The sequence below is a fragment of the Humulus lupulus genome, chromosome 3, assembly GCF_963169125.1.
Source record: "Humulus lupulus chromosome 3, drHumLupu1.1, whole genome shotgun sequence".
NCBI lineage: Eukaryota > Viridiplantae > Streptophyta > Magnoliopsida > Rosales > Cannabaceae > Humulus > Humulus lupulus.
Genome location: NC_084795.1, coordinates 68182114 through 68198323, shown reverse-complemented (window position 1 = coordinate 68198323; position 16210 = coordinate 68182114). Strand labels below are relative to the sequence as shown.

At 37.7% G+C, this 16210-nt stretch overlaps 1 protein-coding gene across 1 annotated transcript; it reads right to left on the bottom strand.

Annotated features, from left to right (window-relative positions):
* Positions 1–13880: 13880 nt before the first annotated feature.
* LOC133824306 (uncharacterized) lies at positions 13881–14894 on the bottom strand. The gene is made up of 3 exons (XM_062257185.1): positions 14778–14894; positions 14331–14622; positions 13881–14287 (listed from the first exon to the last, which is right to left on the bottom strand). The coding sequence occupies exons 1-3, from the start codon at positions 14892–14894 to the stop codon at positions 13881–13883; spliced, it is 816 nt and encodes a 271-aa protein (XP_062113169.1).
* Positions 14895–16210: the final 1316 nt, after the last annotated feature.

The following is a 16210-nucleotide window of genomic DNA, read 5'->3' as shown; positions in this document are numbered from 1 at the left end:
GAATACTTTTTCTGACTTTGCTCAAGTGCTTCTCTTTGGTAATCCACTGAAGCAGCCGTGTATGTTGCTCTGATTGTGCATTCCATCCTAGCCAATTCTTCACTTCCAGCAGACAAAACTTGCTATATGCACACTGAAAAAATAAGTGTTGTATGTCTTCATTGTACTCTCCACATAATAAACAAGATTGATCCAGATGTGAAATGTAGTTGCTGATATGGACTCTGGTACAATGCTTCTTTAACATCACTAACCAAAAAATGAACCCGTGTTTAGGAATGCTAAGTATCTCCCAGACCACATTTCTCCAATGCACTTTGAGTGGGGAAGCAAAGAGAATATCATAACCTGATTTCATCTTATACTTCATTGCTATAAAGGATGCCATATCCAATTTGGCTTTAAAAAGGTCTTTAACAGCAACTAATTTCTTCCAATACCAGCTGCAATCTGATGGAGTTCTATATTCCCACCAGTCCCCTTTGGTCAAGTAAACATTGTGAATCCATCTAACCCACAAGTTATCCTTTTTAGCTACAATAGCCCATACATATTTCCCCAGAGCCGCAATGTTCCAGTCTATAACGTTCCTGAAGCCCAATCCTTTTGTTGCTTTAGGAAGACAAATATTCTTCCAAGCAACTAAACCTGACCCCAAATACTCAGCCATTCCTTTCCAAAGAAATGCCCTACAGATGGCTTCAATATCTCTCAGTAGCTTCTTCGGTAATGACATTATTTGAGCCCAGTAAGCATGAATGGAAATGAGCACCGAGTTAATCAATGTAGCTCTTCCCATATATGATAGCTTCCTAGAACTCCACTGTTAATCTTGTGCACCATTTTCTCTAATATAATCCCACATTCTGCATATGAATTTTTTTTTTAACAGATTGGAATACTAAGATAACGGAAAGGTAGCTTACTTCTGGTGAAACCCGAGACTTCCAGCACCCTACAAACCTCATACTCACCCATACCACTACAATAAATAGCAGATTCAGACTCATTTGGCAAAAGACTAGAGGTCCCAAAGAATAGTTTGAGTCTCCTAAGCATCCATAGAATAGAGATATAATCTCCATGACAGAATAATAGGAGGTCATCCGCAAAACATAAATGATTTAACTTTAGTGTTGAACATCTGTCATGAAATTTATAACTAGGTAGAGAACCCACTTTGAGCTTAATTCTAGACAAGTATTCCATACCTAGTACAAAAAGCAATGGTGACATTGGATCTCCTTGCTGCAGCCCACGTTTAGATGTAAAAAAAACCCATGCATTAATCCATTGATCATCAATGAGAACCTCGGTGTTCTAACACAAATCATAATGAGTTTGATAAGCTTCTGTGGAAAGTTAAAAGCATCTAGCATCTCTTCAATGAAATCCCACTCAATCGTGTCATAAGCTTTCCTCAAATCCAACTTGATCATACAACCCGGCTTGCAGCTTTTCCTACCATAATGACACACTAAATCATGGAAAATCATGATATTATGTGCTATATATCTCCCATGAACAAATCCTCCCTGATTCTTCGTAATCAAGTCTGGGAGAACCTGTCTAAGCCTTAAACAAATCATCTTAGATGCTGCTTTATATATGACATTACAGTAAGCAATAGGTCTAAAATCACTTACATTATCTGGGCATATTGTCTTAGGAATGAGAGTAATGGATGTGGCATTAATCTCTTTGAGAATCTTACCCGTGGATAAGAATGATAATACAGCTGCACAAACCTCCGAGCCAAGCAAATTCCAGTTATCTTGATAAAAGAAGCTACTAAATCCATATGGTCCAGGAGCTTTCATCTCTGAAATGGAAAAGATAGCCTTTTTAACTTCTTGAGATGTGAACTTTGCTAAAAGCATCCGAGTGTGAACCTCAGAAATGACGGGACCTAAGTTCACTATTGTCTGCGAAACCTTCTTCCTGTGTTGCATATTGGACCCCAACCATCTTTAAAAATATCCTAAGAAAGCAACTTTGACTCTATCTGGTGTATCTACCCAACTACCATTCTTAGATTTGATTGAAAGTATTATGTTCTTTAATCTTTTAGTTTTCAAGGCCGCGTGAAAAATATGAGTGTTTTCATCTCCATTAATAACCTAGGTAGCTTTAGCTTTTTGAGCCAAAAACATAATATAGGCTTTATGGAGCTGAAAAAACTTATCTCTAGCCATCTGTTCTTGCTTAATAAGGTTAAAATTGAGTGGATGTTTATGCAAGCCTTCCTGGGTCTCCAACAAATGATGCTTTGATTGAAGTTATGCCTGTTGTAAATCATGAAATCCTTCTCTATTAATGTCTAAAAGAACCTGTTTCAGCCTCTTCAATTTTGAAACCAACTTAAACATTTCAGTACCCAAAATAGGTGCATTTCAACTAGTACTAACATTTACCTTAGAAGAGTTAGCTTCTGTGGACGCTCAAATTCCACCAAGGGAAAATATGAAAGTTGTGGATTCTCAAATTTCCATGCCTATGACAGGTTCAGAATATGTGCTGCGGTCCTAGAGACGCCTTAGTACATACATGTACCGTGCAAGGCCCTCATGTGCATACGCCTCCGCGAGGCCCTCGGGACACCACCTCCTTGCGAGGCCACTGCACCACCACTTCGCATGCATGGGTCTATACCAAGAAGAGGCAAGCACCTCGTGGATCCCCCAGATGCCCCAAGGCACCTCACATGGGCTGTCCTTCGCGAGGCCAGGCCCCGCGCGCCCCGCGCCTCGCGCCCGCGCACCCGTTCGGCCTCGCGCCCGCGCGCCCGTGCTGCCAGAGCCTCGCCCCCATGCGCCCGTGAGGCCTCGCGCCCCTGCGCCTCGCGCCAGTGCTGCCCAGCGCCTCACGCTGGTGCGCCCGCGCGGCCTCGTGCCTCACACCCCGCGCCTGGCACTCACGAGGCCTTTAGTGAGGCCCCTTTGCGAGACCGTCCGTGAGGCCTCACCCCGCCTTAGCTGTGTCCCTCCTCCAACACAAGTATAGGCCCCGCGTGCATAATGACAATGGTCGAGGTGGCCCACAAGAGACAAAAATAGTACGAACAAGGTACCTCAAAAGGGGTACGTACATGCCTGCTAGGATCAGGGGAAGGGCCTGACACCTGTGCCCGACAAGTAGTGGCAGTTGCAAATGGTACGAAGAGTGGCTACACCACCACCACGTCTCTGACACCCGTACAAAGCGAGTGGTGGAGTCATGACCGGGTACAAAAACTGAGGTGCTCCCATGGATTCTGACTGTGTACCAGAGCCGACACCACTCTCCTGTTGGTGTACTCGTGTACCATCTGGTCCCCTGGACCACCATGTACCCAGGGCCATTAGAGCCCACTATATAATGAACCCCAATTCCCCGTGTAAAGGGGTTGGAAAATTTACTGTAGCAAGTGCATCATAGTGAATGAAAATTGATTTCACCATTGTTGTTCTGCAATTGTTCTTGAGTTGATACTTAAATTTCAAAGGCTTTTCTATTGATAATCTTTACTTTGCCATTTTTTCCAACTTAACTTAGTTGACGAGTTCTCACCGTCAACAGCTTCCTTCCACATCCGAGAATAATTGAATTGTTTCTCCCCCAAATTCACCTCAAAATAAAAAGATACAAGTATAGGGTTGTGGTCAAAGATGCCTTCTGAAGAAAAACAGCTTCAAAATCCTGAAATGTGTCAGTCCACTTCGAATTAACCATAACAGGATCTATCTTTGAATATACCCTTTCCTCAGCCTGCTGTTTATTATTCCAAGTATAGAAGCATCCTAAAATTTTTAAATCTTCCAACTGGCAAGAAGTCATACAATCTCGAAACTTTGTAGAGGTCTTTTTCCTGACCTTTTTACCTATTCTTTCATGCTGATAAAGAATCTCATTATAATCACCCACCACCATCCACGAATAATCAACATGCAAAGCCAATCCCTGAATATCTTTCCACAACCTTGTAGCATCCCAGAATTTTACTTAGTTAGCTAGATAGTAGTAGTTGTAGTATTTTAGATTTCGTGGATTTTGGTTCAAACTGGGACTTAGTTGGAAACTCCTAGCAATAGTTATGGATTTTATAAGTTTAACCTATAGTTTAAGAATATTAATTATAACATAAGGTTTGATTAATATTGCTGGTCCTAAATATATGTCTTATTATAACTTAAGGTTTAGATGGAGCCAATAGGAATATGACACTTGTCATAAGCATGATTATTAAGGAATTATTATTTTAATGATAAAATAAGGAAATATAAGACTTAGTCTTCACCAGAAACTGTTAGGGTCGTAGTTTGACTCAGTCAAAGTAGTTTTCCAACCTTAATTATGCTGAAAAAGTGCAATTACGTGTTTAAAATAATCACGTATGCCGATATATCGCCTGACGAAGAATACGGAAAACACGTTGTCGTTGCACGATCATACGAACGGAGGCTCAGGATTAGAGGGCAGCCGATATATCGCCACATAGGGGCCATATATCGCCTATGTTAATATATATTTTTTTTAATTTTTAAAAACCAACTTTGACTCCTTGGACCTACTTCTGATAGTTTTGACTGAGTCTTCAGCCTCTGATTGATGAATATTCAATATTTTCAATTAAATTCATTATTTTTATTCAAAGCCAAAAAGAAGATTTTTATTCCTAGAACTCTATAAATAGGACTTAGGACCCAGCCCTTTCACTTACTCTTCAGCTGTGATCAGACTCCAAGGTGCTAGTGGGACCATAAGAGTGATAAACACTTGAGTTGGGAAAAAACTTTTCTATTCTTAAGCTTTATAAAATACTTTGGGAAGTGAGGTTAGTGCATTTCGATATTGGGGATCGACCAATCCATTAGGTCAATAAAGGTACCCTTATTCTTAAGTTCAATTCTATTAGATTCCTTAGTTTCTTTAGTTTTCATTCAAGTTCTAACTTTTGTTATGGTTTTGTGGTTAGGATTTTAAGTTCTTTGAACTTAAGGTGTCTTTTCGGTAAGTTTCCTCTTGGTGGTTTAGTTCTATTCCTTTCATCTCTTTCTGTTAGAAATACTCACCATTTTTATTGCTGGTTTTAGGAGTGTTCCAAGTCCCGCATTTGTTCTCAATTATCCCAGTGTTGGTAAGGAAAATTAGATAGTTTAGTACTATGATCTAGTTTATGTAATGTATGATATATTTTATGTTTGTATGACCTAACATTTTAGGTACAATAAAGGGGTAAGTGTGTCTGGACCTAAGGTGTCCAATGATGTATGATGGACTATGTCCGTAGGCTTGGTTGCCAAAACTTTATGACGGACCTATGTTCGGTGTATGACGGACTTTTGTCCGGGGCTTAATTGCCACCCCTGTATAAATACTTATCTTTTTATTATATCTGACTTGTTATTTTAGTTATGATTATGATATATGACCTATATAGTTATGATTTATGATCTATGACTTATGACTTAGAGTATGATTTATGATTTATGGCTTAGATTATGATTTAGAATTATGACTTAAGTTATGATATGATCTAGAGGTTTGTGTTTGTATAACTCATGTGAATTTATGTTATGTTTGATTATATGACTAACCATTTGTTTGTATTTTCCTTACTGGGCTTAGAAGCTCACTCCTTATGATGTTGTTATTTCAGGAAATTTAGGATAGAAAGGCCGGTGGCGAGTGGGACCTAAGAGCTTCGTGATGTATTCGTTGGGGACCATATAGTCGAGCAAGATCAAGCGGGCCAAATTATTTATTTATTTATTTGTTTTTTTAGGAAGTTATTTTAAAGTTTTATTTAAATGTTCCTCATTTTTATTTTAAAGACAAGTATTTTATTTTTATAAAACCATGGATCCATGTATTTATTTTTAAGTTTTTATTAAATAAAAGAGAAATATTTATGATTATGACTCAACGCTGTGTTCTCGGTAATTTATGAGAAATTAGGGCGTTACAGGTGGTATCAAAGCCCACGGCTATATTGGTCCTGAACGTTCCCACGAAATACACACGATAGCTACAAAGGACCTACTCTTTACCAAGTAAGTATATACATTGTTTTCCAAATATGTTTGTAATGCTTTTCTTGTGTTATTTTCATAAATTAGCCCAATGGACAAAGGTTAAAGCTATAAGAAAAATACCAAACCCTGAGTATAATGATGGATCCGATGTGGAAGATTAGACGCATATAAGAACACATTGTTAAATTTTATTATATGTTGTTTTAGAATATTTTCATTAGTTTTTTTTTAACATGTTATTTGCTTTTATTGTTTAGTAAGTGTTAAGAAAATTTTGGATTCAATTGAAAGTGTAAAGTTTAAATTCCTCTCTTATGGGTTAGCCCATTTGTGAAGGGCCATTTGCTTTGCATTATTAGAGTGGATCTAATTAAATGAATAATAATTAATAAAGCAAGGGTTCACATTCCTATCTTTTGGGTCCAAGTGGAAGTTAGGGGGCCTTAGTAGTGGGTACGATATACTGAACCCAGCCCTCCTCTATGGAAGATTCAATTGTTAAGGTTCATTTACCCGAGTTGGACTTAATTGTAATAGGATAGTTTTTATAGGTAGATGGACCTAATAGACAGTAGTGCAATAGGCTAAGTTGTACCCTCTTTTGTTTTGTTTGTCTTAGTTGTTCAATTATTTTCTCTTTTGGGGAAGTACAGAAGACACATGGAGCATGAACCAAGAAGATCCGAAAGACTAAATGGCCAAGGCAGGGGCCGAGGTCGAGGAAGGGGGCAAGGAAGAAAAGTAGCTGCCACCCCTACCTATGAAGAATTCCTAGCAGCCCCAGGAGTGCCAGAGGCACCCAATGTAGTGGAAGATCCGGTAGCTGCTGCTACTCGAGAAAATTTGGAAAGGGAGAATGCCCGTCTTAGGGCAGAATTAAGGAGAAGGGAAGAAGAATTCCAAATAAACTAAGGGCAACATCAACAAGTGGCACAACAAGTCGTTCCTCTAGCGCAATTGCTACAGCTGATAGAACCTCACTACGAGGTGATATATGAACGCTTTAGGAAGTAGCAACCATCGAACTTCGATGGCGGGTCAGACCCAATAGAAGCAGAAGAATGGCTTCGATCAGTGGAGTCCATTCTAGAACATATGCGGCTGGGAAACGAAGATCGAGTCTCATGTGCTTCAAGCTTGCTAAAGAAGGACGCCCGCATCTGGTGGGATATAGTGAAGTAGACTAGAGATGTGAACGTTATGACTTGGGATGAGTTTATCCAAGTGTTCAACAAGAAGTACTACAGTCCTGCGATTCTAGCCACAAGGGTGGATGAATTCATTGCGCTTACTCAAGGGAATTTGACTGTGACGGAGTATGCCAGGAAGTTTGATAGGCTGGCTAAGTTTGCAGCGGACATGGTACCCACTGAGACGCTAAGAATTCAAAGATTCGTGAAGGGACTGAAACCTATGATAGCCCATGATGTGAAGCTGATTCGGGGAATAACCACTTATGCGGAAACATTAGAGGTAGCCTTGGAAGCTGAGCAGGCTGAAGAAAGAATCTGGAAAGAAGGTGCGGCCAGAAGGGACGCCAAAAAGAATAACAACGATCAGAATGACCACAAACAAAAACATGGTGGTGGTCAAAACCAAAAGACCGACAAGAAGAACAAGATTGCGTCAGAAAGTAATGGGAATAAGAAGCCATACGTGGAATATCCCCAGTACCTTATCTGCAAGAGGAAGCATTCAGGAGAATGCAGATATAAGATGAAAGATTATTTCAACTGCGGAGAAGAAGGACACATTAAAAAGGATTGCCCAAAGTTGAAGGATCAAAAGAAATATGACAAGCTTGTGCCAGCCAGAGATTTTGCTCTTACTAGAGGTGAAGCAGAAACTAGTAGTACTGTGGTAACAGGTTAGGTCACTATCTATGGTAAATTATGCAATGTGTTATTTGATTCAGGAGCTACACATTCTTTTGTTTCTATGAATATGATCGATAGCTTAGATAGACCATGCGAACTTTTTAGAGATAAGTTTGTCATGGAGTTACCCTCGGGGGAAAGAATGCTATCTAGTAGAGTGGTGCGTAGTGTTGTAGTTAGAATTGAATGAAAATAATTACCAGTAGATTTGATCGAGTTAGACCTTAAAGATTATGATGTAATTTTAGGCATGGATTGGTTAGCAAAACAAGGGGCAACAATAGACTGTACGGGTAAGATAGTCAACTTTGAACTAGAAGGTGGAGAGTAGTTCACTTTCAAAGGAGAAGTTTCTTGAACTCGCATACCAATAGTCTCAGCTCTCAAAGCTCATCGATTAATCAATAGTGGTTGCCAGGCATTTCTAGCTAGTGTGGTGGATAAGTCACGAGAGACGTAGCTCGAACCAAAGGATGTACCTATTGTATGTGAATTTCCCGAGATGTTTCCAGAAGATCTACCGGGATTACCTCCAAGTAAGGAAATCGAGTTTGAAATAGAATTGGCACTTGAGATGGCACCAAACTCAAAAGCTCCCTATAGAATGGCGCCTAATAAGATAAAGGAGTTAAAGATACAACTGTAGAAGCTTTTAGACAAGGGTTTCATCCGACCGAGCTATTCGCCTTGGGGAGCAGTGCTTTTTGTCAAAAAAGAAGGACGGGAGTATGGGATGTGCATCGAATATCGAGAATTAATAAAGTGACGATCAAGAAAAAATACCCTTTACCTCGAATAGATGATCTTTTTGATCAACTACAAGGATCTACAATGTTCTCAAAGATAGATTTGAGGTCGGGGTATCATCAGCTAAGAGTACGAAAAGAAGATATCCCAAAGACGGCTTTTCAAACTAGATATGGACACTATGAGTTTCTGGTAATGTCTTTTGGCTTAACAAACGCACTAGCAGTGTTCATGGATCTTATGAACTGTGTATTTAAGGACTACCTGGATAAGTTTGTTGAGGTGTTTATAGCGATATATTGATCAACTAAAAAACGAAAGCCTAGCATGAAGAGCATCTGTGACTGACGTTGGGACGACTCAAAGGTCATCAATTATATGCTAAGTTTACGAAATATGAATTTTGATTAGAGAAGGTGGCATTTCTAGGACACATTGTGTCTAAAGATGGCGTGGAAATAGATCCAACCAAGATCGAAGCAGTGAAGGACTGGCCCAAACCTAAGATTGCCACGGAGGTGAGAAGTTTTCTGGGATTGGCGGGATACTATAGACGATTTGTTGAAGGGTTCTCCAGAATAGCTACACCCTTAACAAATTTGACGAGGAAGCAACAGAAATTTGAATGGACGGAGAAATGCGAAAAGAAAGCTTCCAGACATAAAAGGATAAGCTCATAATAGCCCCAGTTCTGTGCGTTCCGAACGATAAGGGCAAGTTTGTAGTGTATTGCGATGCGTCAAAGCAGGGACTTGGATGTGTTTTGATGCAAGATGAAAGAGTGGTCGCTTATGCCTCGAGAGAGCTTAAGGAGTACGAACAGCGGTATCCAACTCATGACTTAGAAATAGCGGCGGTGGTTTTCGCTCTAAAGATTTGGAGGCACTATCTGTACGGAGAAAAGTGCGAAATCTATATGGATCACAAAAGTCTAAAGTACTTCTTTACGTAGAAGAAGCTTAATATGAGGCAACGAAGGTGGCTGGAGTTAGTAAAGGACTATGATTGTGAGATCTTATATCATCTGGGAAAGGATAACGTCGTGGCAGACGCACTTAGTAGGCGGAGTTGCGGAAGCTTGTCAACGCTTGAGGGGATATCTCAACACTTACAAGATGATATTAAAAGGTTCGGAATTGAGCTAATAACTGGACAACTAGCTGACCTCACAATCAAGTCAACTCTAATGGAGGAAAGAAAGGAGAAACAACAAGAGGACGAGTTTCTTCTTAAGATGAAGGCAGCATCACAAAGTTCAGAGAATGCTGATTTCTCCTTGACAAAAGAATGCATGCTATGATATAGAAACCGAGTATGTGTGCCAGAAAGTGGAGGATTAAGAGAAAGTATTATGAAGGAAGCGCACACTACTTCGTATTCACTTCGGCCAGGATCGACCAAGATGTACAATGATGTCAAGACAATGTACTGGTGGGCGGGAATTAAGAAAGACACAGCAGAATTTGTAGCAAAATGCCTTACATGTCAACAAGTTAAAGCCAAACATCAAAAACCCGCTGGAACTTTGCAACCATTAGAGATTCCCGAATGGAAATGGGAAGATATAGCGATGGACTTTGTGACAGGATTACCAAGGACCACGAAGCAGCATGACTCTGTTTGGGTGATAGTAGATAGATTCACAAAATCTGCTCACTTCTTACCATTAAGAATAGTTTATAATGTTGAGCAGTACGCAGAGCTTTACGTGGCGGAGATAGTAAGACTACATGGAGTTCCAAAGACGATAGTCTCTGATAGAGGACTAGTTTTCATCAAAGTTCTGGGAAGGTTTACATCATGCAATGGGCACTAAGTTAAAACCAAGTTCGACATTTCACCCTCAAACCGATGGTCAGTCAGAGCGCACCATACAAATATTAGAAGATATGCTGAGAGCGTGTGCTTTAGACTTCTCAGGATCATGGAGCAAGTATCTTCCATTAATAGAATTCTCTTACAACAATAGTTATCAAGCGACGATAGGCATGGCGCCTTATGAGATGCTATATGGACGAAAGTGTCGATCACCACTTCATTGGGATGAGGTTGGTGAAAGATGATACTTAGGACCCGAGGCTGTAAGAGAAGCAACAGAGGTAGTAGAAAAGATAAGACAATGAATGGTTGCCGCTCAAAGTTGCCAGAAAAGCTATGCCGACGCGAAGAGACAAAATGTTGAGTTTTCAGTAGGTGACCAAGTCTTTCTCAAAATTTCTCCGATGAATGAGATTATGCGTTTCGAAAAGAAAGGAAAGTTAAGCCCAAGGTTTATATGTCCTTTTTAGATATTGGACAAAGTAGGGCATGTAGCATATCGGTTGGCTTTACCGCCATCATTAGCTGAAACGCATAACGTGTTTCATGTATCAATGTTGAGAAAATATATATCAGATCCTTCCCATGTGCTCGATTACCAGGCTCTAGAGTTAAAACAAGATTTCAGTTATGAAGAACGGCCAGTACGCGTTCTAGAACGGGGAACTAAGGAGTTAAGGTCCAAAAGTGTTCCTATGGTTAAAATCTTGTGGAGCAATATCACAGAAAGAGAGGCCACATGGAAATTGGAGGAATGTATAAGGGAGCGGTATCCCGAGATGTTTGGTAAGTAAATTTCGAGGACGAAATTATTTTAAGTAGGGGAGAATTGTAGCGTCCCGGAATTTTACTTAGTTAGCTAGATAGTAGTAGTTGTACTATTTTAGATTTCGTCGATTTTGGTTCAAACCGGGACTTAGTTGGAAACTCCTAGCAATAGTTATGGATTTTATAAGTTTAACCTATAGTTTAAGAATATTAATTATAACATAAGGTTTGATTAATATTGCTGGTCCTAAATATATTTCTTATTATAAACTAAGGTTTAGATGGAGCCAATAGGAATATGACACTTGTCATAAGCATGATTATTAAGGAATTATTATTTTAATGATAAAATAAGGAAATATAAGACTTAGTCTTCACCAGAAACTGTTAGGGTCGTAGTTTGACTCAGTCAAAGTAGTTTTCCAACCTTAATTATGCTGAAAAAGTGCAATTACGTGTTTAAAATAATCACGTATGCCGATATATCGAAACATAGGAGTCGATATATCGCCTGACGAAGAATACGGAAAACACGTTGTCGTTGCACGATCATACGAACGGAGGCTCAGGATTAGAGGGCAGCCGATCTATCGCCACATAGGGGCCATATATCGCCTATGTTAATATATTTTTTTTTTTATTTTTAAAAACCAACTTTGACTCCTTGGACCTACTTCTGATAGTTTTGACTGAGTCTTCAGCCTCTGATTGATGAATATTCAATATTTTCAATTAAATTCATTATTTTTATTCAAAGCCAAAAAGAAGATTTTTATTCCTAGAACTCTATAAATAGGACTTAGGACCCAGCCCTTTCACTTACTCTTCAGCTGTGATCAGACTCCAAGGTGCTAGTGGGACCATAAGAGTGATAAACACTTGAGTTGGGAAAAAGCTTTTCTATTCTTAAGCTTTATAAAATACTTTGGGAAGTGAGGTTAGTGCATTTCGATATTGGGGATCGACCAATCCATTAGGTCAATAAAGGTACCCTTATTCTTAAGTTCAATTCTATTAGATTCCTTAGTTTCTTTAGTTTTCATTCAAGTTCTAACTTTTGTTATGGTTTTGTGGTTAGGATTTTAAGTTCTTTGAACTTAAGGTGTCTTTTCGGTAAGTTTCCTTTTGGCGGTTTAGTTCTATTCCTTTCATCTCTTTCCATTAGAAATACTCATCATTTTTATTGCTGGTTTTAGGAGTGTTCCAAGTCCTGCATTTGTTATCAATTATCTCGGTGTTGGTAAGGAAAATTAGATAGTTTAGTATTATGATCTAGTTTATGTAATGTATGATATAGTTTATGCTTGTATGACCTAACATTTCAGGTACAATAAAGGGGTAAGTGTGTTTGGACCTAAGGTGTCCATTGATGTATGATGGACTATGTCCGTAGGCTCGGTTGCCAAAACTTTATGACGGACCTATGTCCGAGGCTTAATTTCCACCCCTGTATAAACACTTATCTTTTTATTATATCTAATTTGTTATTTTAGTTATGATATATGACCTACAGTTATGATTTATGATCTATGACTTATGACCTACGACTTATGACTTAGAGTATGATTTATGATTTATGATTTATGGCTTAGATTATGATTTAGAATTATGACTTAAGTTATGATATGATCTAGAGGTTTGTGTTTGTATGACTCATGTGAATTTATGTTACGTTTGATTATATCACTAACCCTTTGTTTGTATTTTCCTTACTGGGCTTAGAAGCTCACTCCTTATGATGTTGTTATTTCAGGAAATTAAAGATAGAAATGCCGGTGGCGAGTGAAACCTAAGAGCTTCATGATGTATTCATTGGGGACCATATAGTCGAGCAAGATCAAGCGGGCCAAATTATTTATTTATTTTTTTTGTTTTTTAGGAAGTTATTTTAAAGTTTTATTTAAATGCTGCTCATTTTCATGTTAAAGACAAGTATTTTATTTTTATAAAACCATGGATTCATGTATTTATTTTTAAGTTTTTATTAAATAAAAGAGCAATATTTACGATTATGACCCAACACTGTATTCTCGGTAATTTATGAGAAATTAGGGCGTTACAAACCTTTCCCAAGCCGTCTCCTCATTAAATCCATATACAAAAGTGATGAAAAATCTTTCTGCATGATTTGGAACTTGAGCCAAACAATGAATTAGCTGATTAGTACATACTCTAATATCAATAGAGTACATATTCGAATTCCATGCTACAATTATTCTGCCTTTATCAATCCAAGGATTGTTATTAGTAAAACACCAACCAGAAAATAAACTTGAATAAAGTGACCTCATATTTTTATTCTTCACCTTTGTTTCAAGGTAACCAGCCCAACTATCTTTGAATTGATTAACTGCTTAATCTCGCGATGCTTGTGCTGGCTGTTAATCCCTCAAACATTCCAACAGAGTATGTTATCCATTGCAGATAGAGGTATCCCCCCCATCCCCCCCGCCCCCTCTAGTGTTTAGCCTCTGCATCTCCTCTGTGACATTCTCCTCTACCAACATAGAGTATTGGTTTGTCACTGAAGTTGGAATTGCCACAGATTCTTGCCTTTTTGTCCCCTTAAGCACTTCTGAAAACTATCCTCATCAACTGTTGGCATCACCGATACCTGCTCTGTCACGCTCTTCTTAGGAACCCATTCTTGCTTGACCTATTGTTTCTTCCTGCATAACTGAGTCTCATGTCCAAAACCAGAACAATGTTGACATACAATGGGAACCCATTCATACTGCACTTGAAGTTCAATTTCCTGATCAAATTCATTCATGAACCCAATTCTAGCTGGAAAATCCTGATCCATACTAACCTCAATCAGGATTCTAGGGTAACAAAGCCTATCCCTATGTTTTGTAATGTTATCAACTTGAATTGGTCTCCTTATCTGCCCCACAATCCTAAAGAGTGACCGTTCACCCCAATACTTGATATCTAAACCTCCAAATTGGACCCAAGTAGGTACTGAAGTAATATCCTCTTTAGAGAAATCATCCACTGAATTCCATGGTTTCATAACCAGAGGTTTTTTTCCCAAAGAACAAATATCCACCACCAAGAATCCTGTCGCGAAATGCCAGAGAGTGAAATCTGATGCTGAAAATACCATGAGAAAGTAGTCCTACCTTATCCAAATTATCTTTCCATAAACGCCTCACAAAACCATCCAGAACACTGATTGGAGGATCAGATCCAACTACATAACAAATAATTGAAGTTTTCATGTAGCTAATCTCCTCAACTATATCCTCGGGTTCAATTTTGATTCCAGATTTCTTCTCCTGGGTCAGATGAGACTCGAGTCTAGTTGATTGATCTCCACACGAACTAGCCAGTAGCTTCTGAGAATGGAGAGATCGTAATATCGGAGGAGAAGCATCCTTACCTAAATCCACATCCTGCAAAACTCGAGTAGAAGCACATAACCAATCCTCAAAGTCCTGTCGATAATCACTCTATCGTTGTACTGATTCCTTTGTCACCTTAGGGGTAAAAACTCTTCCCAGTTGTTCAGAATCCTCTTCCTATCCTCGATAATTTCCAGCTCTTGAACCCCCAAAATTGCATCCATCGATCGTGTTTTGATAATCCTATCAGAAGACGAAGGTCTAGATTTCCTGACTTTGCCCTTTGCTTTAGCTTTCCCCACATTCCTAGCTCCCTTTGCCATGGCTCCGGCAGTAAAAGTAATATTTGTATTAGGTTTTATGCCCAATATTTTATTGCATTATTGCCAATGGTATAATATTATTTTTAGATTTCTCATAAGACTTATCTCTTCATTCCATGGTAAAGAATATTAATTACTAAAATATTTTTTTGTGAAATATATTTGTGCTTCAATGTTAAATCCTCAAAATGAACAGTTGGGATGTGAACTTTTCATTTGTGTACTTTTTGTGAATCAAAGATTCAAATAAATAAGTATGGATATATGTGACTCATGCTCCTTTCTACTTGTTATCTTTTGTTACATCACATATTTATGTTCTCTTTGTTTGTAGTCTTTAAATATCAAAACTACAAAAATATCACTTGTTATAATTTTCTCATATTATTTATCTCTTAACTCTATTCATTATTAACTTTATTTCTTTGCCTTCTTGTAGAATGGATCGTTCATCTATATTACGACTATCGCTACTTGAAGTCACGTTTGTGCATTAATCACGATGCTGATAAGATACAAATTTGTTACTTTATATATATATATATAAAAAGCTTTAATTTTAGACCATATTATTTGATATGCATTTGGTGACCTCCAAAACTTATTTGTAGAAAAAATGTTCTCTTAAGATATCGAATAGTCATTTTTAGATTATATTATGGTGTCTTATCATTTAAGATACTTTTAGGCTATTTTCAAGCCTATATTTAGAATCTAATGAGTTACAATAAAGTATAACAAATTACCATAAAATCCATTAGCAAAATTTACTTTTAGTATACTACATAGTAACTTTTAACTGAAAACTTTTAATACACTTTTAATAAAATGATCTAAAGCTGAAGCTTTTTATGAAAAAAGTAACAAATCAATATCTTATTGGTATCGTAAGCAACTAAGAGATTGTTGTATAAAATTTAGAATTTCGTAAACTTTTCCAGTTTAGATATATTATTTTATAAATCTAGTATTTTTTTGATGATGCGACACAGTATTTATGTAAATAAAATATATCTTCGGTGATTTTTGAGATTAAAATGCAAAAAAAAAAAACATATGAGATAAGTTTTCATTTTAAAAAAAATTCTAACATAAATATAATAAAAGTTAGCTATTTGAAAAACCTTTAATTTATTAAATATGCCGATAAAATTATTTGTAAAAAGAAAATTTTCACATAAATAACTTTTCAAAATAATAATTAAAAAATGTACTTTTACTAAATCCTCGTATTATGTATAATATTATATGTTTTCAAATTATATTGAGTGAATTGATATACATTTAAGAAATTAACTTTAATATAAAATAGTTAT

Coding starts and splice junctions, on each gene's coding strand:
- LOC133824306 (XM_062257185.1), bottom strand. CDS start 14,894: ATGGCAAAGGGAGCTAGGAATGTGGGGAAAGCTAAAGCAAAGGGCAAA. Junction 14,623..14,777: donor CGATGGATGCAATTTTGGGG/GTTCAAGAGCTG, acceptor CGAGTTTTGCAG/GATGTGGATTTAGGTAAGGA. Junction 14,288..14,330: donor GGTAGGACTACTTTCTCATG/GTATTTTCAGCA, acceptor ATTTCGCGACAG/GATTCTTGGTGGTGGATATT.